We start from the raw sequence: 27,737 nt of genomic DNA, 5'->3' as shown, positions 1-27,737 counted from the left end.
GGGACATTTGGTTCACGGCTTTCCAACAGTTTCCAGGCAACAGGTATAAGTACCCTTACCTTCACCCTTATCTCCTGAACAGCTCACTCTTCTACAGAGTCGGGACACAAATGACAAAAAGCAGCATGTGCTCCATTACAATTGTCGCAGCAGGGGGAAGGAGGTGGACAAGCGCCCTCGTGTGCATCTCTGCTACAAGTGACACATTTGGCTGGTTTTTACATGACATGCTAGTATGGCTGAACTGGTGGCATTTATAACATCTAAACGGATTGGGAATGTAAGGGTGCACAGAGATGACGTCAAAACCTGTCTTCATCTTGGTAGGAACTGTTAACCGACTGAAAGTCAAGAACAACATGTGATTCGGCACCAGATCAGCAGCTTCCTTCTTCATAACCCTATGAATAGCAGTAACGTCCTGATCCGATTGATAGTTAAGTTGTTTCATCCTCCGTCAAACCAACCAAAAGCCTGGTGCAGATAACACCGTGGGACGAGTTAAGTGTCCTGTGAGCCTCCACTTTTATAGCATATTCATGGAGGATTTGGGTCTTGAGTAGTTTCTGGGCCTGGAGAGCACTATCAATTTCCAAAAGCAGAGTTCCACTGCGGAGACAAGAGCATGACTTCACAGGACCGGTGATGCCATCCACACCTTTCTGTATAACAAAGGGGTTAACAGTAGCAAAAGTCTGGTTTTCGTCTAAACATGAGACCACTAGATATTGAGGGGCAACAGGAAGAGACATTGAGGCAGGAGCCTCATTCCACTTTCTTTCAAGTGAAACACTTGAAGAAAGAGAAGGAAAATCAGTCATTCGAAAGAAGTCCCCAATTATTGCCAGCATCTCCGATGGCGCGCTCCTTCCAGCCAAGAGTCCTACAAAGGGAAGCCCCCCCCCCCCCCCTTAGGTGATTGTCGTCACCCTAGGTCACATCTCCTGAATGACAGACGGAGGGACCAATCGGCAGAGAAGGAAGGTAACGACTCAGGCAATCTCCCCTACCCAGGCCTGGCCTGTACCAGAGGGTACGTGTGGGCCCTACATGCCAACCTGGGGCTGGGAATTATCCATTACTAAGTCTCCTGCTATGCATCAAACACATGGGTGGCCATCAGGCCCACACAGGGAGGAGAAGAAAAGATAAGAAGGAAAGGAAGAAAGAAAGAATGGCCTCAAATGACACAGTGGAGGAAAAAGAGAGCAGAACAAGGAAAGAAAGGAACATGGAAAGAGCGGAACAGGGAAAAAACTGAACAGGGAAAGAGCTAAATAGGGAAAGAGTGAAACAAGGAAAGAGTGAAACAAGGAAAGAGTGAAACAAGGAAAGAGTGAAACAAGGAAAGAGTGGAACAAGGAAAGAGTGGAACAAGGAAAGAGTGAAACAAGGAAAGGGCAGTACAGGGAAACAGCAGTACAGGAAAAGAGCAGTGCAGGGAAACGGCAGTACAAGAGAGAATATGCCTACAAGCAAACCAATGCAAATGAGCTGCAAGAGCCCATGGAGGCATGAGACATCTCCCCAAGAGAGGGGAAAAAGGACAGGAGAAGAGGAGACAAGCAACGTAGAAAGAAAAGTGGTGCTGTGAGGGATGGGGCCCACTGGTCATCAAGCACATGCTGACCAAAGATGGCTGAAAGCTTTAATTGTGAAATTGTAAGAGTCTTTTTGTTGTGCCTATCTGCGACTCAGCACCTCCACTATACAGGGTGTCTCACCTAACTCTTCCATCTCAAATACCTCTGGAACAATAATAGATATTCAAAAACGATTTTCACCAGCATGAACGTCGAGCAGGGGCTTAGGAAACCAAATATTGTGCAAAATTTTAAAACCTAAACAAATACTATTTTCAACACAAACTTATGTATTTTTAAATGGTCACCCTCTATTGTTTCGTATGTAATCAATAGCATGAAAAATCACAAAAATCATGGCGCTAGTAGCATCACTATACATCAGTTGTTGTTGTGGTTTTCAGTCCTGAGACTGGTTTGATGCAGCTCTCCATGCTACTCTATCCTGTGCAAGCTGCTTCATCTCCCAGTACCTACATCCTTCTGAATCTGTTTAGTGTATTCACCTCTTGGTCTCCCTCTACGATTTTTACCCTCCATGCTCCTCTCCAATACTAAATTGGTCATCCATTGATGCCTCAGAACATGTCCTACCAACCGATCCCTTCTTCTGGTCAAGTTGTGCCACAAACTTCTCTTCTCCCCAATCCTATCCAATACTTCCTCATTAGTTATGTGATCTACCCATCTAATCTTCAGCATTCTTCTGTAGCACCACATTTCGAAAGTGTCCATTCTCTTCTTGTCCAAACTATTTATCGTCCATGTTTCACTTCCACACATGACTACATTCCATACAAATACTTTCAGAAATGACTTCCTCACACTTAAATCAATACTCGATGTTAGCAAATTTCTCTTCTTCAGAAACGCTTTCCTTGCCATTGCCAGTCTACATTTTATATCCTCTCTACTTCAGCCACCATCAGCTATTTTGCTCCCCAAATAGCAAAACTCCTTTACTACTTTAAGGGTCTCATTTCCTAATCTAATTCCCTCAGCATCACACGACTTAATTCGACTACATTCCATTATCCTCGTTTTGCTTTTGTTGATATTCACCTTATATCCTCCTTTCAAGACACTGTCCATTCCATTCAACTGCTCTTCCAAGTCCTTTGCTGTCTCTGACAGAATTACAATGTCAGTTTTTATTTCTACTCCATGGACTTTAATACCTACTTCGAAATTTTCTTTTGTTTCCTTTACTGCTTGCTAAATATACAGATTGAATAACATCGGAGATAGGCTACAACCCTGTCTCACTCCCTTCCCAACCACTGCCTCCCTTTCATGCCCCTCGACTCTTATAACTGCCATCTGGTTTCTGTACAAATTGTAAATAGCCTTTCGCTCCCTGTATTTTACCCCTGCCACTTTCAGAATTTGAAAGAGAGTATTCCAGTCAACATTGTCAAAAGCTTTCTCTGTAAGTCTACAAATGCTAGATACGTAGGTTTGCATTTCCTTAATCTTTCTTCTAAGATAAGTTGTAGGGTCAGTATTGCCTCACGTGTTCCTGTATTTCTACGGAATCCAAACTGATCTTCCTCGAGGTCGGCTTCTACTGGTTTTTCCATTCGTCTGTAAGGAATTTGCATTAGTATTTTGCAGCTGTGGCTTATTAAACTGATAGTTCGGTAATTTTCACATCTGTCAATACCTGCTTTCTTTGGGATTGGAATTATTATATTTTTCTTGAAGTCTGAGGGTATTTCGCCTGTTTCATACATCTTGCCCACCAGAGTTTGGTCAGGACTGGCTCTCCCAAGGCCATCAGTAGTTCCAATGGAATGTTGTCTACTCCGGGAGCCTTGTTTCGACTCAGGTCTTTCAGTGCTCTGTCAAATTCTTCATGCAGTATCGTATCTCCCATTTCATCTTCATCTAACATCCTCTTCCATTTCCATAATATTGTCCTCAAGTACATCGCACTTGTATAGACCCTCTATATACTCCTTCCACCTTTCTGCTTTCCCTTCTTTGCTCAGAACTGGGTTTCCATCTGAGCTCTTGATGTTCATACAAGTGGTTCTCTTTTCTCCAAAGGTCTCTTTAATTTTCCTGTAGGCAGTATCTATCTTACCCCTAGTGAGATAAGCCTCTACATCCTTACATTTGTCCTTTAGCCATCCCTGCTTAGCCGTTTTACACTTCCTGTCGATCTCATTTTTGAAACGTTTGTATTCCTTTTTGCCTGCTTCATTTACTGAATTTTTATATTTTCTCCTTTTATCAATTAAATTCAATATTTCTTCTGTTACCCAAGGATTTCTACTAGCCCTCGTCTTTTTACCTACTTTCTCCTCTGCCGCCTTCACTACTTCATCCCTCAAAGCTACCCATTCTTCTTCTACTGTATTTGTTTCCCCCATTTCTTTCAATTTTTCCCTTATGCTCTCCCTGAAACTCTGTACAACCTCTGCTTCTTTCAGGTTATCCAGGTCTCATCTCCTTAAATTTCCACCATTTTGCAGTTTCTTCAGTTTTAATCTACAGGTCATAACCAATAGATTGTGGTCAGAGTGCCCTGGAAATGTCTTACAATTTAAAACCTGGTTCCTAAATGTCTGTCTTACCATTATATAATCTATCTGATACTTTTTAGTATCTCCAGGGTTCTTCCATGTATACAACCTTCTTTCATGATTCTTAAACCAAGTGTTAGCTATGATTAAGTTGAGCTCTGTCCAAAATTCTACCAGGCGGCTTCCTCTTTCATTTCTTAGCCCCAATCCATATTCACCTACTACGTTTCCTTCTCTCCCTTTTCCTACACTCGAATTCCAGTCACCCATGACTATTAAATTTTCGTCTCCCTTCACTATCTGATTAATTTCTTTTATTTCATCATACATTTCTTCAATTTCTTCGTCATCTGCAGAGTTAGTTGGCATATAGACTTGTACTACTGTAGTAGGTGTGGGCTTCATATCTATCTTGGCCACAATAATGCACTCAATATGCTGTTTGTAGTAGCTTACCCGCATTCCTATTTTCCTATTCATTATTAAACATACTCCTGCATTAACCCTATTTAATTTTGTGTTTATAACCCTGTAGTCACCTGACCAGAAGTCTTGTTCGTCCTACCACTGAGCTTCACTAATTCCCACTATATCTAACTTTAACCTATCCATTTCCCTTTTTAAATTTTCTAACCTACCTGCCCAATTAAGGGATCTGACATTCCACACTCCGATCCGTAGAACGCCAGTTTTCTTTCTCCTGATAACAACATCCTCTTGAGTAGTCCCCGCCCGGAGATCCGAATGGGGGACTATTTTACCTCCGGAATATTTTACCCAAGAGGACGCCATCATCATTTAATCATACAGTAAAGCTGCATACCCTCGGAAAAAATTACGGCCATAGTTTCCCCTTGCTTTCAGCCGTTTGCAGTACCAGCACAGCAAGGCCGTTTTGGTTATTGTTACAAGGCCAGATCAGTAAATCATCCAGATTGCTGCCCTTGCAACTACTGAAAAGACTTCTGCCCCTCATCAGGAACCACACGTTTGCCTGGCCTCTCAACAGATAACCCCTCCGTTGTGGTTGTACTTACGGTACGGCTATCTGTATCGCTGAGGCACGCTAGCCTCCCCACCAACGGCAAGGTCCATGGTTCATGGACATCAGTTATATCCCAAGAAATTCCGAAGCAAAGTTGATGCTTGAAATAAATGAAACACACAGATAGCACATGTCCTGAGACTCAACCGTGCACCTCATGCTGGCTGTGTAAGGGACTCACACAATGGGAAGGTATGCACAATTCACAAAAATAAACAAGTAACACGTCCAATGCAAAGTTACGTTTTTCAACTTGTAAATGTATGTTTATTCTAACAAAATGACAACTAGAACTACAATTAGAGATAACACACTTGAATTCACTTTGCTAAACACATTTACTAGTGCTCTGTCGCCCACAGAAACTGCATTACATCCAGCATAGAAAATACACCCACATCTAGACCAGTCAAACTGTGTCACGTCAACATATGTTTGAAGTGCCCTTCACTTGCATCAATACATGTTTGCATATGAGTAATGCATGAGTGATGCACAGATTGTAGAATTTTTACAGATATTGCTGCACATGCCGCAGTAATACAATGTTGCATATCCTTCACCGTCATTGGGGGTTCTTGATACACACGGTGTCTCACTTTGCCCCAGAGAAAGAAGTCTAATGGCGTCAAGTCAGGGAACCGTGCTGGTCATTGCAGAGTACCTCCCTGCCTGCCCCATCCGTCCATTTGGAAATATCGCATCTAGAACATTTTTGGCAACTTTTGCATTGTTTGTGGGACATCCATCATGTTAGAACCACACTGATAGACAAGTTTCCAATCCTAGATCCTCCATGAGGAGTGCTAGTGTATGTTGAAGAAATGATGCACAGTGCTGTTCATTCAATGTTCCACGGTAAAAATAGGGTCCTACAATACATTTAGCAATCATACCGCACCAAACATTGACACTCCATTGTCGTTGATGAGCAACTTTGCGAATCCAGTGGGGATTTTGCACGGACCAGTAGTGCATGTTCCGTATATTCACAGTACTACGATTTCTAAATGAAGCCTTGTCCGTAAACAACGTATTTCTTAGGAATACTGGATTACCTTGCAACTGCTGAAGCGCAAAACAACAGAATGCAACGCGGGTTTCAAAGTCATTCCCAAACAGTTCTTGGTGCAGTGAGAAATGGAAAGTATGAAACCAATGCCGATGTAAGATTCTGCACTCACTACTGTGGCTTATTCTGACACCTTGCGCAATTTCTCTTACACCCACCCAAGGATCGGGCACTAAAGCAACCAGAACAGCAATTCTGTTTCCATTGCCAGTCGCTGGCGTGGTGCGTTGACATTTTGTAGAAGCCCAGCATCCTGTTTCTGTGAGTATCTTGCAGATGTTGCCAATAGTTCAACGTGACAGGCACCGCCGGTCTGGGTAGCATTCAGCATAGTGTCACAGCTGCAGTTGCATTTCTGTGACATTCTCCATAAATCAAAATAATATCTAGTTTTTCTTCATTACTGAAGGCCAGCAATCGACTAGACGATGGCAAATGTAACAAGCCACAAGAAAACAGGTTTTAACGTGGCAATGTATGCGAATTACGTTAACAGTATGAGAGCAGTTCAGCAGACCAGATTAGGAGACACTTGTATACTGAAGGTAGAGCATGCCATGGTGATATTGGGTATGTTTATGGTAGGATACAGGCGCCAGTGCAGGCAACCCCTGCTCTGAGCATAGTACTACATGTGGTGCTTTATGTCAGAAACTGTGACAACGTTACTATCCCATATGAGCCACATATTTCAGAATTTTAGGGGGTTAGAAACGTGAAACAAAGTGTATTACCACTAATTGTACATCTAGTTGTCATTTTGCAACAATAAACATTATGCACAGGACATCCATCATTCTGATACCAAATTATTTGACACATTGTAAGCGGTTGACCGGTTCAAGTAAGGTACACCCCAAGAAGAGGATAAACTATCCCCCTTGAGGAATGCCATCAATGAAATATGTGCCAATGATGTGTTGTCATACAATGCCACACCACACATTAACACTCCACTGACACAGACATCAATCACATCAAGATTACCGGCGGCATGAGGTGCACGCTTGAGGCTCAGGACGTGTGCTCGCTGTGCGCTTCATTTATTTCAAGCGTCAACTTCACTGCGCAATTTCTCGGTCTGTAATTGACGTATTGTGATGCAACCAATGCCACGATTTTTGTGATTTTTCTTGCTATTGATTGTGTATGGGTTTCCTAAGCCCCTACCTTACGTTAATGCTGGTGAAAACTGTTTTTGAATGCCTATTGTTGTTCCATAGATATTTGAGGAGGCAGAGTTAAGTGAGACAACCTGTATAGTGAGTGGCAACTTTCCTTCTCATAATATTGTTACATTCCACCCTGGATTTTCCATTGTTTGATTTTTGGCTATTGTTATGCTGTTCATAGCTTACCCACATTCCTATTTTCTTACTCATTATTAAACCTACTCCTCCATTACCCCTGTCACATTTTGTATTTACAACTCAGTATTTCATCTGATTAGAAGTCCTGTTCCTCCTGCTGCCGAACTTCACTAGTTCCCACTCACAATATCTAACTTCAAACTATCCATTTCACTTTTTAAATTATCTAACCCACCTAGCCAATTAAGGGATCTAACATTCCTTGCACCGACATGTAGAATGCTGGTTTTGTTTCTCCTTATGATGACACCTTCCTGAGCAGACTCTGGCTAGGTGATGCCACCACCATTTAACCATACAATAGAGCTGCATGCCTTCAGAAAATTTATGGACGTACTTTCCCTTGCTTCCAGGTGTTCTACAAGGCCTGATTTGTCTATCATGCAGACTGTTGACCCTCCAATTACTGAAAAGGCTGCTGCTACCCACCAGTTTGTCTGGCCTGTCAATAGATATCTCTCTATTGTGGATGCACTGATGGCATGGCTATCTGTACCGCTGAGTCACATGAGCCACCCCACCAATGGTAATGTCCATGGCTCATACAGTACAGCTGTTCCTAATGACTGATATGGAATACTTCATTTTTATCTATTATTAATGTTGTTTCTTGGTTTTTCAAAGAAAATTACTTCACATCTTTCTAATTTTGGTCATATCCATTTAGGTATCCGATCTGATTACTGTTGTCACAGTTGGATTACACTGCTCCTTCACTACCAACTGGCAATTTTAGGGATACAAGGACCGATTCAAATTATGTCCAATATTCTGTTTGAGATAGATTTTGACATACCATGTATTAAATGGCAGGTACATTAGTGTGCTATTGACCAATGGGTGAGCCTTAAGAAAAATATTGATAAAGGAAAGTTCAGGGAAAATAAATAAAAAATCAGTCAATCCAGATTCTGTGTAGTCTGTTAAACAGTGCAGGTGATTAAAACCTAATATTTTCTATTGTTCTTGGCTTGAGGTTCATTTTTAATTACAGAAAAATTTTCTAATTACATAAAAAGCAGATCTATCATGTTACCAATTTTGTTGGAACTGTCAACAAAATTAGAGAGAATTGCAAGCAGTAGAAATGTGGCGAATATTTGATGTGAAGTAGTCGCTACTTCTAGGTCTTCCTAAGTTTCAGTAGTCTTCCCACAAGTATCCCATCCTGAATTGATGGTATGAGCTCTCTCTTACTGTCATGCTATGGAAAGGCAGGTGTCTAGACATTCTACGTCTACATGAGGTGTTTAAACACACAATACAACTTTCTATGACATACTTTTGAAGCACATTAGTCTTCATTTGTTGATCAGCCAGATCAACATAGTTCAGATCTGGGGTGCTGCATGTCTCGACTGTTTTTGAAATAATTCCATCTGAATTTATTACTTGTTATTTGCACATGGAAAGGCTCAAAGGGATTAAATTCATTTTTTACTCATTGCGTTTATGTTGACTGATCATTTGATACCTATATTTGGAACACTGAAACCTGTATAGTGTTATGGTTCAGTAAAATCTTACATAAAATGGCCAGCTAGGGAACGGTCATAAAAGTACACCATCAATATTTTTTTTTTTTTTTTTTTTTTTTTTTGTATTATCAACCAAAAACATAATTTTAATAACAATCTTCTTCACAAACACTTTTGGACAAGATTATGAGTTTGACTATTCAATAGGCACCTTCAGAGTCTATCAATCTGCTGCACTGCAACAAATTACAAACATCTAAAAGTAACAACAGTGCTATTTTTACATGTTTAGAATTTGTTGCAATGCAGCAGAATAAGATGTTCTGAAGATGGCTATTGCATAGCTGAAACTGGTAATCTCCATGGCTGAGAATTCTTTGAGGAATGTGACAGAAATAAAAGAAAATTAAATTACACATGCACTTCTAATTAGTAACAGCATCTTCTCTTTACATTAGTACTGAACATTACCATCAACTGATGAAACATGTTTGGTGACTAGTATATGGGATCCCACCAATTAAATATTAAAGGTTTATTGCATTTGCTAATGTATGCTACTACTGCTTGGTAGATCCTCGAGGGTAGGTTCAGCCACCCATTTACAAAGGTTTTCCTCCTTTTTCTTTGTGAAAAGGGAGAGCTGTGACTTATGTACCTAATGAGAATAGTTGAATGAGTACACATAAAGATTTAGGGTTGCATTCGTGGTGAAGATTATTGGTTTGTGAGGGTGCTCAACTGTGCGGTCATCAGCACCCTTCCAAAGTCCCAATTTGTTCACAGTCCAATCTAGCCACTGTCACAAATGATGACGATGATGATGAGGAGGGGGGGGGGGGGGGGGAGGAGGAGGAGGAGGAGGAGGAGGAGGAGGAGGAGGAGGAGGAGGAGGAGGAGACTAAAATGATGAAGACAACACAAAACACCCAGTTCCTGGGCAGAGAAAATCTCCCAACTCAGTTGGGAATCGAACCAGGGACCCTGTGATCCAGACGTGGCAATGCTATCTGTGTTGCTAATGGCAAGGCATCTGAAAAGTTGATGATAAATAAGCTCTATGAAGATGTAATTTAAAAACTGATTTGTGAATTATGGTTTATTAGATCCATAACATACATAATTTAAATCATTTGATTCAGGTACAAGAGACACATCAAAACTGTGGTAAAAACTTTGCCATAAACATAAATAACTTATGCATCCTAATACTAATAATTATTTCATTTTTTATGAATTCTTCCACCAATTAGTATCATTTCTCCCAAATAATCTTCTGTAGCCTTACTTTTAGAATATCTGGCTACATTGGTAAATTTGTTTTTGGCCCTAATTCATTGTACACTGTCACCCCTAGACTGTGCATGTGTGAAAGAAATTATTATTTTTTTTTTTTTGTTTGGAAGTAAACTTCGTTTTGTTTCACCCAATACATAGGACAACTCTGATTACATTTCTTATGAGTTTAAACTGAGAAGTATCTACCAACATATTTGACCACCATATCAACAATGTTTTTGGGCTTCCCCAGTCTCAAACAATTTTACTTCCAAACACGAGGGTACAGATGGTTGCATTCTGCTGGAATGCACAACACCAATATACTATGAAAAGCGCCAAATGGGAAATAATGTAGATTTTCTTTTTTTTGAAATGTTAAATGACCCGTCACACCCCCTATCGTTACCGTACATGATAATATTTTGGAAAGGATAGATTGCAACTCACCACATAAGTTTCAGACAGGCCTGTCTGCAGATCAATATCTCCTCTATGTGGTGAGTGGCACTCTATCCCTGAAATAATATGACATCCTAGATTTTACATGGTTATGTGATGTTGATCAGCAATTCTTCGTATGGGATATTTTTTCCTATATGGCCGTTTAATAAACTAAGCTAAATAAATCACATAGTTAACGTGTCTACAATTTTATTTCTTAATATTCATAAAGTACACAATAATTCTGACTGGTGAAGTAAGCTGACGTATCTCACTGATTGCACGGCACTGACAACAATAACACATTTTCCTCTTTCGTTTGCGACTTGTAGTAATTATTTCGTCGATTTATGATTAATGGAAACATTTTATTTCGGAATACAATCCTCTAACAGACAGACAGCAGTGCTTTCCAAGTATAGTTACTAGACTGCTTTGGAACTATGTTAAAAATATTAAGCCAGCGGTGGAGGATTTTGGCACTTCATTGCAAAGCATTCGATTACGGCGAAAACAAAACATAATTAATCTACTGCTGACAACGCAAGCAAATAAAATAAGTTATTCGCATGACATTTAACATAACAAAATATCTACACAATAACACTTACTAGTAACAATACCTTAAACAATAACCTTCCTCCCACTACTGTCACCTGTGGCTCAGGAAGCGCATTCTTCCTCATCCATCTAAGATCTTACTGAAAAGACATTTTGGTGGTACTAAACTTCTTTCAGTATTAAGTAAACAGTCAAAATTAATAGTTGGACATTAGATATAAACTGCATCTTAAACGCTGCATTAATATCATATTTAAAAATATATTTTTTTTAACACTGCATGATCCAAATGTTTTATCATCCGAATATCATCAGTTACGAGGCAAAAACTGTAACAGAGCTAATGAATTAAGTTAGACCGAAGTCTTCAGACGACTGGTAAGGTAACTATTACTTATTAATATACACAAATACACTAAAGGTCGAGTCACTTTTTACCAAAAGGAACGACAAAACGAGTGCTGGCCTCTTCAACCATAGGTGCTCTATTATCGAAGGCTGACCTTCGAGTAAGAATCTTTGAATTGACCTGAAGGGTCTACTTGCCTGATTTCTGGTTTGTAAATTAAAAGTGGTGAATTGTACTATAATTCCTCGTCACAAGGCCTGTTGATTTATATGCATTTGTGTCTACGTGTAATGTTCTATTAATTATTTCCAGCCCTTGAATCAACGAAGAAATATGGCTGCAATTAGTCGCTCATTTCGGCCTGCTAGCAGACTGTTGTCCCGCACAGCACCCTTAATATCCTCATCTAGAGGGTATGCCGATGAAATGTCATTTACGTTCGCTGCATCAAACCAGGTAACTTTTTGAAGTATGTAGACACAATAAATTTTAAGTATTCAATTTGATTTCATGCAACATCTAGGGAAAAGATAAGTATAAAGATAATCGCAAGAAAATGAAAATTAATATTTTCTGCGGACCTAGAAGTATGTCTTTTTCCCTGTTCAGAATTGTTTAGTAGGTACCGCTATATGCATCCATTATTGCTCCTTGTAGAGCACTTATGATGCAGTTAAATTTCAGCAATCTAACGTTGCATTTGTAGCAAAATGCATATTTATTTTTTTCGGGGAAGAATACTATAGAGCATATTAATCTACAGCTACCAACAGAATTACCCATCTCACCGCCATAGGGGATAAGAATGACCCATTTTTTTATACTTTTGTAGAATCTCTTGCATATGCAAATTTTGTTCGTTTATTGTATTATTTACCTTATTTCTACACAAACACTGACAGTGAATAGTGTGTTATACTTTTTGAGATAGTAGGAAAAAAATGGAAGGGGTCAATGTTACCCCATGATGTTGGGTAACATAGATTGACCCCTCAGATTTGTTTTTACTATAATCATGTGCACAATGATCCTGGGATAAATGTTAATGTAGTGCCGTATGAGTATAACCCATGTAAAGGGATCTCATTGGTCCCCATTGAAAACTGGATGTCAATTGTTGATAAGCTACGCATCAGTGAAAAACACGTTTGTTTCCATGAATATAATTATCACTCCTTTATTTAAAACCACAGGAAAAAAACTTTTAGTAAAATCCTTGCTGGAAATTTATACAGAATTCTTTGCCTGTCAGCCTGTAGGTAGGTTTCACCCATCAGCATGCCAATCACATAACAGAATGGGACCATAATGTACCATGTTCTTGTGGAACAATTGTAGTTTTCATTGAGTCAGTGAAGTGAAGCCATATTACTTCAACCACCTTTTCCTATATTACAACTTTTTGAATAACACTCAGTGAAAAGGATGCTTTCCAATGTTATCCCCAATTACATAATAAAGTCCTTTCGAAAAAGATACTGCCACTTGTACTTAGTGAGCAGCAAATCTTCTACAACAGGCTTATCTGGAGGATCAGAATCACTTTCATCAGTTTCCAGAGTCTCTGGCAATTTCATTACATCAAGCTCTTCTTCTTGCCAGTAATTATTGCATTTTCAGAAGAGATTTTTCTTGTCCTTTGGAAGTTCATTAACTGTGAATGAGTTGGAACATCTAGGAGAACAATAGTTTGTATTATATGTAACTGCACACCATTTGAGCTTTTTGTGTAGTGCAACCGCATTTTAATTTCATCTTTGTAATGATTCTGGACCAATGTTCAATGCACGAACAGCTAAAACTGGTTTACCAGGGGGTAACAATTGCGCGGGGTAGCCGCACGGCTTGAGGCACCTTGCCACGGTTCGCGTGGCTCTCCACATCGGAGGTTTGTGTGTGTGTGTGTGTGTGTGCGTGCGTGCGTGTGTGTGTGTGTGTGTGTGTGTGTGTGTGTGTGTGTGTGTGTGTGTGTGTGTTTTTTGTCTGTAGTGTAAGTTATAGTGTGAAGCCTAGGGACCAATGATCTCAACAGTTTGGTCCCATAGGACCTTACCACCACCAGGGGTCTCACAAATTTTCTTTCTTTTTGTGTTTGAAGGACTATTGGTTTTTCTTTTCACATAGAGACTTTAAATAATAAACCAGTGATTCAGCTACAGCTTCCTTCTCGTACATATCCTGTTCACCTGGGGTTTAGGGAGTACAGCTTCTTTTTAATTAACAAGATCACTTCTTCCATTGTTTCCCTAATGACATCTAAGTACTGTGTTGCACCTTGGAGACCTTTGGTAAGTTTTAGGGAGTGCAGTTCTTTTTAGTTATGACTTTACTTTATTCTTTAACTTCGCTTTGTAATAAAGTTACAGTCTGTCGTGTCCAATCTTTGCAGTTAAAACACAAACCCAGTCTCAAACTTATCTAGAAACCGAATGCTTATAACAACAATCTGTACAGGACTAACTATTAATTTAAATTCATTGGTGCCAGAGTCTTAATTTGTAAACAATGATTATAAATTAAACTGTTTTACACGCTATTTAGGCGTATATATCTATACGGAAATTTGGTGACAATATTTAGAGGGTCAGTGTCACCCCTGAGAACTCATTACATCAGAATCAGAGGTAAAATTGACAGGTTTTATGGAATAAGAGACTTTTTTGAGACCACACATGTATAATTACATTGTAAAGGTGCATCCACATGATGCCTTTTTTGTGTTCAACTTCCACATGTACATATATTTCAGATATTGTGACTGTGCATCTGCTTTTGTGCATGTCTAATTTTGTGGAAATGGAGGCCATGTGTGAAGTGCATTGCCACCTGCCTACAGTGGGAATCTTTCTGCTTTTTAGCAGACAACATGTAGCTGAGGCCCATGGATGTGTGTTTGATGTGTAGCATGTTGAGGTTATATTGTGAAGCAAATTGTGAGCAATAATGTCTGTTGATTCCAAAGGAAGCACAGAAGAATGCTTAAGCTTTTTAGATATTTACAAACAAAAGTCATATGAAGTGACTCTTCTGAAGATTAGAGATATGTTGCCCTGAGCATTACGTAGTATAGAAAAGGTCTCAAATTGTTTTTTTCTGAAATGTAAGCTATCACAAATTTATAAATAGAAAAAGTGAGAAAAATACGACAAAAATTGTAAGCGTGTGTGAAAACAGTGGCAAATATTTATGCTATTGCAACTTCAAAGCTCAACACTTGGGGAGCCTGACAGTTGAATAAAAGAAGTGATGGGATATGTTTAGCTCCTCAAAAAACTACTAAAATTGAAATGAAGTACATTGATGATGCAAAAAAGTACAAAATTGAAAAATATAATGCCTGTTCTAATTGATTCGGATACCAATTAAATTCCCAAATTTGTCGAGTACAAGAATGTTTATCTACATGTCGTGTTTTATTATTAAAATCCTGTAAACAAATAAAATACAAAAGATGAAGTGAAGTGAAAGTTAATTAACCTTCACATAATGACTAAGATTCTCCCTTCAATATTTCTCACTTTCAGGAATAATCACTGAAATACTTTGTTTTGAAATGAGAATAAATAGTTCAAACTGGTATGTCACCATTTACTAGCTAATGAAATTTTATTGCCAGCTATATCGCTGCAGTTTTCCAAGCAGAAAGTCTTAACTCTCGCTGTGATCTACTTTGAAATTTGCAGACATAAAATTGTCACTTCGTGTTTCTTATACCTCTGTTACTTCTTTACCTACAGCCTATTTGGTGGGTTTTTTTTTCCCTATCGCCTTTTCATTACAATAAACTTGGCACACAGTTCCAACCAAAGAAGGGGATTCATAGCATGTTGCTTGCACAATGAGGCAACGTGTTGTGAGAAGTACATGCATTCTTTCCACAGATCTTTGTGAGTGCACTTTTATTCCTGTACATCTGCAGTTGCACACAGTGCTAGAGGCATCACATGGATGTAATTTAGTGAGTACATAACTGTTGATGTAAGACAGGCAACTGCCAATTTTGAGTAGAGAAAACAGGGGAGTATGGAGAAAAAACATTGGTATGTCCAGGTGCTAAAAATCGATATGTATGCAATCTAAAGTTATATACCGGCATGGACAACCAGAGAGAAGTAAATCCAGGGCAATGTGGTGTGTTGGGTATGGTTAGACGAAATTTTCAGTCCGAAAGGGGAATCGCTACAGATAACTTTTACTTCTATAGTGCTAATTGGAAAAATTGTTGGATTAAAACTTAAGTTGGAACTCTTGGAGCAAACAAGAGAGAAAGAAGTGTTTTTGCTTAGTGGAACAAGAGGAAAAATCTTCATTATTTGGATTTACAGAAAAGATGACCATTGGCTCACATGTTCCAAAGAAAAAGAAGTGTTGTTTTCATTTCAGCCCATCACCAAAATGAGCCTGTTTGAGGAGAAGAAGAAGAAGAAAACAGCTGCCATAATTTCTCACTAAAATGGGACTAAAGGGGTAGTAGATGGAAGATATGATGACAAAACAATACGGCTGTGTACATACAACAAATGATTGGCTGTACTGAATATTCATGGAAATGAACATCACAGCTCTAAATGTGTGTATTTTGTGGTCACAAAAATACCCAGACTGGCAGAAAGATTCCAGGAGCAGGCATTACCTTCAAGTTAGCGAAACTGCACTTGGGAGAACAAGCAAAGAAATCTCCTTGGACCATGTACAGCATTTGTAAAAGGTTTTGAAGCTATTGGAATTGAAGTAAAGAAGACACATTCTGTTGGAAGTAAGGATTAGAGTTGTATCTGGAAATAAAGACTAAAATTAGATTAATGTGCATAAAATGAGGAAAAAAAGTGTGGCAAACCATTGAAGAGAATTGTTGCTAAATGTTCTCAGTGTTAGATGAAGTCATTGAAAGATATAAACTTGTGATTTTCTATTCTGTCAGCAATGTGAACATACACCATGGAACCTAAATTCTGTTTGTTTGAACAATAAACTAATAATGATTGCTTCAGATCTTTAATATATGACTAGTTTACATTAATAATAGACATTGTTAATTATTTTGAGTGTACAACCTATAATAGCAAAAAATTTCTTAATGTTGACCCGGGGCAATTATATTACCCACCTTGGTAACTGGACGGTGTAAAATAATCTCGGTAGCAGAAGGGATAAGGGAGGTTGATATTACTTTAGTGCTAATACAAACTACACCTGTTGCCACTGAATAGATATTTGTGCTGTAAAGTATACCACTCACTACCAGTCATTGTTTGTGATAATGAAAGTTACAATTTAGTGAAACATGTGCAATGTGTCTAAAGAGTACTACATCCCCCTAGCCAGTTAACTCTAAATACTAGATCCTTTCATTGTGTGTGTGTGTGTCTGTGTGTCTGTGTCTGTGTCTGTGTCTGTGTCTGTGTGTGTGTGTGTGTGTGTGTGTGTGTGTGTGTGTGTGTGTGTGTGTGTGTGTGTGTGTGTAAGATTGGGGGGGGGGGATGATTTGTTTATGGAAACAAGAAACTTAAAATGTCGTCTGCACAGGCTAGAAAATGTATATAGCAATGATGCACAGTTAAATAAGAGATGTAATTACTCCATGAGCTTTAGTGTTATGAGCCTCCTTATGGGCTCTTATTATATTGGTATGATTGCACACTGTTTGTGCTAGCCTATATTCTTTAGAGAAGACATCCCGTAGATCCTCAGGGAAACTTTTCATGAACTGTTCTTCCACTGCTTCTAGTGCGTAATTTCTGTTTTGGGATTGTTTTAAACTCACGTGTAACACTATATTTATCTCCACCATGCCTCCTCCCCCTCATCCTCCCACAGTTGGCTATCATAAAGCATACTACTAATGTGTCTTTGTCGTGTTCAGTCCAAAGGCTTGTTTGATGCAGCTCTTTATGCTAGTACATCCTGGGTAAGCCTCTTCATCTCCAGAAAACTACTGCAACTTACATTCTTCTGAATTTGGTTACTTCATTTATCTCTTGGCCTCGCTCTAAAAGTTTTACCCTTCACAATTCCCACCAATACTAAATTGGTTATCCCTTGCTGTCTCAGAATGTGTCTGTCAACTGATCCCTTCTTCTAGTCAGGTTGTACCACAATTTTTTTCCCCTCAATTCTGTTCAGAACTACTTCATTAGTTACATGACCTATCCATATAATTGTCAGTATTCTCCTGTAGTACCACATTTGAAAAGTCTCAATTCTCTTCTTGCTTAAACTGTTTACCATCATTGTTTCACTTTCATACCTGGCTACATTACAAACAAAGTCTTTCAGAAAAGACTTCCTGTCTCTTAAATCAGTATTTGCCGTTAAAAAATTTCTCTTCTCCAGAGACACTTTCATTGGCATTGCCAGTCTACATTTTAACTCTTCTCTACTTTTGCTATCATCCATTATTCTACTTACCAAATAAATAATCTCATTTACTAATTCACATGTCCCATTTAGTATTGTAATTCCCTCTGATTTAATCAGACTGTGATCTATTGTCCTTGTTTTGCATGCATTGATCATTCTAAATCCTCTTTCTAAGACACTGTCCATCCCACTCAGCTGCTCTTCCAAGTTCTTTCGCTATCTCTGACAGAATAACAGTATCATCAGCAAACCTGAAAGTTTTTATTTCTTCTCCCTGAATTTTAATACCGACTCCAAATTATGTTTGGTTTTCTTTGTTGCATGCTCAGTAGACAGATTGAATAACAGCGATAAAAGGCTACATCCTGTCTCACTCCCTTCTCAACCACTGCTTCCCTTTCATGCCCCTCAACTCTTATGACAGTCATCTTGTTATTGTAGAAGTTGTAAATAAAATAGCCTTTTGCTCCCTGGATTTTATCACTGCTTCCTTCAGAATTTCAAGTGAGTATTCCAGCCAACATTTAAAAACCTTTCTCTACATCTACAATTGGCAAAAACATAGATTTGCCTTTCCTTAACCTATCTTCTGAGAGAAGTCATAGGACCAGCATTGGCTCGTGTTTTCGTAACATTTGTCCAGAATCCACACTGATCTTCCCTGAGGTCACCTACCAGTTTTCCCATTCTTCAGTAAAGGATTCATGTTCATATATATTGCAACTATGACTTATAGTTCAGTAATATTGACACCTGTCAGCACCTGCTTTCTTTGGAATTGGAATTAAACTACGTTCTTCTTGAAGTCTGAGAGTATTTTCCTGTCTCATACATCTAGCACATCTGATGGAAGAGTTTTGTCATGGCTGCCTCTCCCAAAGCATCAATAATTCTGACATAATGTCGTCTACTCCAGCAACGTTGTTTAGACTTTGGTTTTTGAGTCCTCTGACAAATTAGTCTCATAATATCATATGTACCATCTCATCTTCATCTAAGTCTCTTCCCTTTCTGTAATACTGCCTTCAAGTTCATCTCATTGCCAAATTGAGATAAAATGTAACAGTGAAATGAGTCAGGAACTTCAGCCAACACAATGTGAATACATTTGTCTCAAGACTAAATGAAACATCCTGGTTGGCTAGCAGGCGGTACACAGTAAACACAAGCTACAATACTTTTGTATAAAAATTCATGAGTGTTTTCAATGAATGCTTCCCCCTCATAACGGCGGGTGACAAAAACTGAAAGAAAAGAAAAAAACATCATGGATAACTGAAGGCATTGGGATCTCTAGTATTAGAAAGATGAAACTGTGTATGGAAGCAAAGAACAACCATGATGTAGAGTTTGTCAGCTATGTAAACAAATACAAAAGAATATTTGGTAGAGTAGTTAAATAGGCAAAACAAATGGCAAACAGTAAATACACACCAGATGCCACAAATAAATCAAAAACTGTATGGCAGATTATCAGGACTGAAATGGGTGCTGAAAAAAAGACAAATTAGTCATAAATTAGAAATAGATGTGGAAATGATTACAAACTCCAGACGATGTTTCTGAAAAATTCAACAGGTATTTCATAAATTCTAACAAAATTGATGATCTCCCTCCTCCACACACAAGTCTCAATGTAATGTGGCCCAGATCAGTAGAATTCAAATTCACCCATGTATCCTGCTAAGAAGTGGCTAATATTATAAAATTCCTAAAAAAAATTCAAATCTGTGGGCTGGGATGAAATCAAACAAAAATAATAAAGGCAGGATGTCATAATATTGCACCCCAACTCTGTCACATAATAAATAAATTGTTTGATGAGGGCTGCTTTCTGGACAGGCTGAAGTCTGTGGAAGTTAGACCTATCTACAGAAAGGGCAGACAACAGGAATAGGAAATTTTTGCCCGTTATGAATACTACCAATTATTTCTAAAATATTTTACCAAGTAGGGTGTAACCAACTAGAAAATATAATAAAAAACATAAAATTATTCTTATTAATCAGTGTGGATTTAGGAAGGGCCGAAGCACTGTGCATGCTATTAATGAACTAATCTCTAAAATAACCAAATGCCTCGATAACAGGGAGAGTGTATCCATTGTGTTCTGTGACCTCAATCAGGCATTTGATATGGTAAACCATAAGCAGCTGCTCCTTAAATTAGCTCCTTATGGCTTCCATGAAAAATCTTTAAGTTAATTCACAAAAATAGGAAACAGAGGGTTGTTTTACAACATAAGGGTTAAAAAGCTTGCTCTAGTTGGAAGGGAATGTAAGCAGATGTCCCCCAGGGGTCCATACTAGGCCTATTACTATTTCTATATTATATAAATGACGTGCCGGGTAAGGTAACTTTGTGTATGGAGATGTCTCAGTAGCAGTAGTTTGCTGCAAAAACACTTAAGAATTAGCACAGAAAACGAAATTTTCTTCAAAGACTAGAAAATTGGATAAATAATAATGCTATTAAACTAAATCTAACAAAAACACAAATTGTACACTTCAGGACAAACTAACTGTTGAATATATAACACTGTTAAGGTATGAACGCATAGAACTGAATCTGTTAAATTTCTGGGAGTGGCTATAAACAAATACCCGTCATGGACTGTTCATGTGGATTGCTTACTGCAGCGGTTAAATAGTTTTGTTTACAGAGTGAGGGTTCTAAATAAAGTAACTGACTTAGCTGTTAGGAAAATTGTGTATAGTGCATATTTTATATCAGTTGTAAGATACGGCATCATTTTTTGGGGAGTTGAAGGATGTCTTCTCAAAGTGTTCAAACTGCAGAAAAAAATTATCAGAGCTATGACTGTCTATTGTTTGTTCCATGCAAACCTTTATTTGTAAGCCTTGACTACTGACATTTATCTTTGAGTCTGAAAACCCACCTCTTTTTTTGAGGGAATTTCTTTTACACGTGCTTATGAAACAATGCACAAACAAGATTACATGTTACCTTGCCACAAACTAACATTTTTTGAAAATACTCCATATTACACAGCTTTGAAGCTTAACAATAAAAGTGTTCAAAGTTGAAAGACTGTAAGCTAGAACCTACAGGTGTAAACATTGAAAAATATTTAAAAAGCAAATGCTACTACAATGTGGATGATTTTATAAAATGAGGAAGACAAGTTAGGAGATGTTACATATGTTTTGTTTTCCTGTCTCTTCTAAATTGTTCTGTGTGTATGCTTATGTTTCCTTTTAATGGAGGTATGTGTTCTTTTTATGTGTGTCCATACTTATAAACTATGTATCTAAATGTCTAGATGTATAAATATGTACTACTTTTATGAAAATATGTGCTCTTTCAAGTATGTCCATATTTATAAACTAGAGAAACAAACATGAAAAATACTTAAAACAAATGATTTTAAACCACTGTGGAAATTGCAAGAAACTGGAAGAAATGTAATTATCTTTTTATGTTGTAATGTGCCTCTGGAAGCATCCATATGCTTTATTTTAATGTACCTTGTTCGGAGGTATACTTAGGTGGGCATTTTCAATGATGAATCACCAATATTTCAATCAAATGATTTTATATAACATGACATATGACAATAAAGATTCTTTTCTATTCTACTGCCTTGTATAGACCCCTCTATATACTCCTTCTGCTTGTCAGCTTTACTTTCTTTGCTTAGTACTGGTTTTCCATAAAAGTTCTTGATATCCATATAGCTTCTTCTCTTTTCTCCAAGGTCTCTCTAATTTTCCTGTAAGCAGTGTATATCTGTCTGCTAGTGAAATACACTGTGGTTCTATATATGATTACATTTGTCCTCTAGCCATTTTTGCTTAGCCATTTTGCATTTCCTGTCAGTCTCATTTTTTAGATGTTTGTATTCCCTTTTGTTTGGTACATTTTTATATTTTCTCCTTTCATCAATTAATTTCAATATCTACTGTGATAGCCAAGGATTTCTGCTAGATTTGTCTTTTTACCTATTTGATCCCCTCTGCTGGTCTCGCTGTTTCATCTCTCTTCTTTCCCCCATTCTAGTCAATCCTTGCCTAATGCTCCCTTTGAGACTCTTAAAGTCCCATCTCCTTAATTTCCTACCTTTCTGCAGTTTCATTAGTTAAAATTTAGAGTTCATAAACAATAAATTTTGGTTGAAGTTCACTTCTGCCCCTGGAAATGTCTTCCAGTTTCAATTCTGGCTCTGAAATCTCATTCTTACTGTTATATAATCATTCTGAAACCTTCTGGTATCTCCAGATCTCTTCCAAGTATAAAACTGTCTTTCATGATTCTCAAACCAAGTGTTAGCTATGATTAAATTATGGTCTATGGCAAAATTCTATGTAGCGGCTTCCTCTTTCATTCCTTTCCCCCAGTCTACAATCACCTACAAGTTTTCCTTCTTTTCCTACTATTGAATCCCAATCTTCCATCACAATTAAATTGTCTCCCTCAGCTAGATGAATAATTTCTTCAATCTTCATCTGCTGAAGTGGTTGGCATAAGAACTTGTACTGCTGTGATGGACGTTGCCCATGTCCAATTTGGCTGCAGTAATCCTTCACTATGCTGTTCATAGTAGCTTACCCTGATTTCAGTTTTCTGATTCATTATTAAATCTACTCCTGCTTCACTCAAATTTGATTTTGTATTAGTAATGCTGTAATCAGCTGACCAGAAGTCCTGTTCCACCTGCCACCAAACTTCACCAATTCTCACTGTATCCAACTTCAACCTCAGTCCTTCCTTGTTTAAAGTCTCTAACATATGTTCACTATTATGTGATCCAGCATTCTATGCTGCAGTCCTTATAATGCCAGTTTTTTCTTCTGAAGATGACATCATCCTGAGTAATATGTGGCCAGAGATCTGCATATGGTGTATTAAAATTAATTTTTTAATACTAGCTGATGTCTTTCTTTTTCGCTAGTGATGAGACTTGGCATATGTTGCCACAAATACAGGGTCCAGCAATAAAACTTCCCTCATTTGACGTAGCCGGTGGTGAGATGTAGTGAGGTTACTAATGTGGAGTGTGTTTTCTTTGAAAGTGGTGTACGTGTCATTTTCAATGTGCTCCATGGCATGGCATGGCTTGGTGAGGAGTGTACATTTGTTGTGGAGGAATTTATTTGTAATGGTGGTTCTGTGATTAGTACTCTGCAAGTGTTTGAGATGATTTGAAATTGGCTGACATGATCATGTCCCAGATACCAAAACTATTCAGCTGTGAGTGTCAAAGATTCAGCACTGAAAAGAAAAGCTACTGGCAGTCCTTAGACTGCAACAATGCTGGGAAATGTGGCACATGTAGTGTGTTGGTGCCACAATCACCAATGCATTCAGCATTTAAACATGCAGCTGCCCTGGGATTATCTGATAGGAGTGTAAGAAGAATTCTTCATAGAGACCTTCATATGCACCCCTTCAAAATGATGGTTACCCAGAAATTAAATGAAAGAGATTTTGAAACTCGCGGAGCTGACTGCGAAGAAATTCTTAAACACATTCCACCTGGCACTTTATTTCTTCAGATGAGGCCCCTTTCCACTTTTCAGGAACTGTAAACAAACACTACAGGGCTGCGGAAAACCCTCGTTAAATTAATCAGTGACCACTACACAGCCCTCATGTGACAGTTTGGTGTGCCATTGCTGAATGTTTTTGTGGGGATTGTATTTTTTCAAAGAAGGTGGCCACACAGTAATGGTTAATTCAAACTGTTATTGTCGCATGCAAGAGACTTTCCTCCAACCTAGGCTAAAGAAGTTTATTGCAGATCGTGAAGATCAAGAAGTGCGGTTCCAGCAAGTCGGAGCAACATCTCACACTTCTTAGTGTCCTATGGAAATGTTGTGAGAGTTAGTTCCTGGTCACCTTGCTTCTTTGCAAGAAGACATCACATGGGCCCTCAAGGTCACCTGATTTATTGCCTTAATTTTTTCCTTTGGGGACATTTAAAGGCTCTAGTGTACAAACATCATCCCACAACACTGCAAGCACTTAAAAAGGTCATTATCCAAGAATTGGTAGCCACTCCAAGAGAAATGCCATATGCTGTCTCTGCCATTGTGACAGCTCTGGAAATCGCAAATTACGATGAACATGTAAATGTCATTGGTATGGTAAAATGTAATATTTTGAAATGATTCACACTTCAAACTGTTGCTATATTGATAGTGGAATGTGTGGTAAATTCCATTATGGTGACTGCATCTGGCATTCTGCATTGTTGAATAGAGTACTGCTAAATGTAATGGTTTGGATAACATTGGGTGCAACATATTCTCTTCATATTAAGTGCAATCTGACAGCATCTGCAACATAGGCCTGAGGTAGGCTTTCTATCCTATGTACTGCCTACTCCACATTTTAGAAATAGCAGGAAAAGTCCTGGCCAGATGTGAGGATCAATGCTCAGGTACTCTTCATAAGATGATTGATATCACTGCTTGTCTGGTCCATTTACCACACAAGCCCATTGAATATGTACATATGCATGTGTTCCTCAGATATTTAGGCTTTCTTAGTATATACCATACTGATTAGAGGCTAAGCCTGTAGAACAGGAAGAGCTTTTCACTGTGGTGAATAATCTCTGTAATGCAGGTAATTTCTGTATAATCTTTAGTAAATTTTGATCATCTTTGCCTCGACATTGACGTTTTGGAAAACTTAAGTGTCGTTCATATTCCAGTCATACATCAAACAATGTTATTCATTATGTTCTGTCCTACAGGTTTTTTATGAAAACGCGAGTGTACGTCAAGTAGACGTGCCATCATTCAGTGGTACATTTGGTATTCTACCACGTCATGTCCCTACTCTGGCTGTCCTGCAGCCAGGAATTGTTACAGTTTTTGAAAATGATGGAAGTAGTAAAAAAATATTTGTCTCCAGTGGCACTATAAGTATTAATGAGGATTCATCTGTTCAGGTAATATCATCTACAAGGTATTCAATGTATTTTAAAAAGTTTGTTTCTTGAGTAACCAAAACCTAGTATGTGGAGTGTGTATCTTAAGTGATTATATTTGATTTCTAGGATTAAGATTACAGACTATATGCACAATAACCATAAATATTTATAGGTGTCAGTGGGCAGAGTTTAACTGACAGTGGACCAAAATGGCCAAGAAAAATGTTATTTACGTAGTCCAAAGTCAAGTTTTCTTAAACATTGCTATTGCAACAGCTGATGCAATACATATTTTGTAGGCCACAGCAATGCACTATCACCATTTTGTTGTTGTATTCATTCCATGGAAGTTTAGTACTTCTGAATGTTCTAAACAATGTACCTAATTAATGTTATGAATCTAATAGAGGGAAACATTCCACATGGGAAAAATATATCAAAAAACGAAGATGATGTGACTTGCCAAACAGAAGTGCTGGCAGGTCGATAGACACATAAACAAACAAACATACACACAAAATTCAAGCTTTCGCAACCAATGGTTACTTCTTCAGGAAAGAGGGAAAGACTACCTTCTCCCTTAAAACCCACATCCTTCCGTCTTTCCCTCTCCTTCCCTCTTTCCTGAAGAAGCAACCATTGGTTGCGAAAGCTTGAATTTTGTGTGTATGTTTGTTTGTGTGTGTGTGTGTCTATCGACCTGCCAGCGCTTCGGTTTGGTAAGTCACATCATCTTTGTTTTTAGATATATAAACTATGTACTAAGTTAGGCAATATTTATTCTGGAAAGATCAGAGAAAGCATTGCTGATTCTTACCTTCCTGGATTTCTTTCTTTTTTCTTTTTTTAGGATCTTCTCTAAGAAATTTCTTTAAAGCTATGTGTATATTGTATGTCAAACCAGTTAGCAATGTTCCATATAGGTGGTGTTAAATGTTTTACAAAAGAATTATAGTCTTGTGGTCCTTTTGTTTGGTAATGCACCATATTGCTTTGTTTTGTTTATTACACCATGAAAATTTCTTCTAGGTCCTGGCAGAAGAGGCTCACCCAGTGGAGAATTTGGACCCTAGTGCCATTCGTGATATTGTAACGAAAGCACAGTCAGAACTATCAGCAGCAGCAGATGATCGTGCCAAAGCAGAAGCAGCAATTGCGGTTGAAGTTGCAGAAGCATTGTCAAAGGCTGTCAGTTAGATATACATAAATGCAGTACAAAGGACTGTAGCTGAATATTATTTGTTTAGGTTTCTTGTACATGAATCAGTGTAACATTGTATGTGGACGCCACATGTACTTCCTGAAAAATGTTAAATGTTAATAATAAAAAGTTGTCACTCTTGTCAAGGTTGCTGCTGTACAATGTACAAATTTTCCAAACCAAAATGGCTGCCTCGGGCAAAATTACTGCAGTTCATTGTGAAAAATTAATTTCAGTTTTACCAGATAATATCTGCAATAAGCAATCTGCTAGTTGTCAGGGCAATCACTTTCTGTTCCATTTTTTACAGATGAATAGTTATGTCAGTTTTTATACATTGTTTGTATATACATGGTACCATTCATTCTTCAGTAAATCCCCAAAGTTTGTTGTAAATAAAGTAAAAATTATGTTCTGTGAAAAAAAGCAACAGTTTCATATTGTTACTGGCCGTTGCAGAGTAACATAAAGGATTGTAATTTATGTTGAAACTTGAACTGTAATAGCAAAATCTGTAGCAGAAGATACTATTGCTATGCATTTGTAATTTAATGGCTGTGTTGAAAAATGCTTCTTACAACAGGTGCCCTTGCACCCATGAACTACGGAGACAATGTGCTGTAAATGGCCAAGATGTGAGCTTCAGTTTTGTTAAAAATGAGCATTTTTAATATGCAGTTTGTTACGTAAAAGTCTACACCTTAATTTTCAACCTAATTTGAATGTTTTTGATGTGTTCATTCATGTCAACTGAGTAAAAGGCAATGAGGCTGATAGCAAGTACAGCAGAGCCTCACACCTGATGCTGTGGCCTGTTGGTGAAAAGTAACATCACTTTGCTTGTAGCAGTTGACAAAAGTGCAGGATGAAGTGGGAACCACTAGGTGCTAAATCCAGGCTATATACAGAGTGGAAGTTGTTCCCAAATGTGTGTGATGCCTCTTATTTCTGAAGCCATGTCTGGATGGGCATTTTCATGAAGAGAAAAAGCCTTTACTGAAGGTGCAGTTTAGCTAGTACTGTAACACCATCAGCTGTCTGTCCTTAAATACAATGCATGTGATTTTTTTATACTCAAATTGTGTGCTTTAACTTCTACTTCTACACTCTGCAAAATATTGTGAGGTGCAGGGCAGAGGGCACATCATGTTGTACCAGTTATTGGGATTTCTTCCTGTTCCATTCATGTATGCAGTGGGGGGGGGGGGGGGGGGGTGAATGATTGATTGAATGAATGCTTTCCTAGAGCAATAATTTAAAGCCAGTTCTTGAAACTTTTTCATTCTTTATGGTTGCCAAAGGTTCTGGAAATCGAACTTCAAACAAGTTAGGCAAATTTGAAAAAGAAAAAAAACACACTGGAAAAATCTTGTTTTTTTTGTCTCAGTAGATGACATGGTTTCTATACTGAGGTGTAGTGCATTGTCACTGGCTGGATGCAGCTGAGTACGTATGCTGCTTCTCCCCTTCCTACCACTCAGCTTGCAGTAGCTGCTGCCACCACTTGCTGTTGGCCAGCAAGAGTGAGGGAGGCATGAGGAGTCATTTGTTTGGACCTGATTCTCAG

General features: G+C 38.3%; 2 protein-coding genes across 5 annotated transcripts in view; one reads left to right on the top strand and one right to left on the bottom strand.

Moving 5' to 3' along the window:
- The window catches only part of LOC126285416 (inhibitor of nuclear factor kappa-B kinase subunit alpha-like), a 166,347-nt gene extending 154,477 nt beyond the window's left edge, over positions 1-11,870 (bottom strand). Inside the window, exons 1-2 of one of the 4 annotated variants that reach the window (XM_049984778.1) lie at positions 11,798-11,860; positions 11,410-11,499 (exon numbers count right to left, since the gene is read on the bottom strand). The gene's annotated coding sequence lies outside the window, so the exon portion shown is untranslated. Of the gene's footprint in view, positions 1-11,409; positions 11,765-11,797 lie in introns of those variants that run through there. The other 3 variants (XM_049984779.1, XM_049984780.1, XM_049984781.1) reach the window with 3 other exon arrangements.
- LOC126285419 (ATP synthase subunit delta, mitochondrial) lies at positions 11,828-26,316 on the top strand. Its single transcript, XM_049984783.1, has 4 exons — positions 11,828-11,915; positions 12,021-12,164; positions 24,790-24,987; positions 25,999-26,316. Exons 2-4 carry the CDS (start codon positions 12,042-12,044, stop codon positions 26,164-26,166), a joined length of 489 nt encoding a protein of 162 aa, XP_049840740.1. The 5' UTR covers positions 11,828-11,915; positions 12,021-12,041; the 3' UTR covers positions 26,167-26,316.
- The last annotated feature ends 1,421 nt before the right edge of the window (positions 26,317-27,737 follow it).

The sequence above is a fragment of the Schistocerca gregaria genome, chromosome 8 (genome assembly GCF_023897955.1).
Source record: "Schistocerca gregaria isolate iqSchGreg1 chromosome 8, iqSchGreg1.2, whole genome shotgun sequence".
NCBI classification, from domain to species: domain Eukaryota; kingdom Metazoa; phylum Arthropoda; class Insecta; order Orthoptera; family Acrididae; genus Schistocerca; species Schistocerca gregaria.
This window is presented reverse-complemented; position numbering and strand designations above follow the sequence as displayed.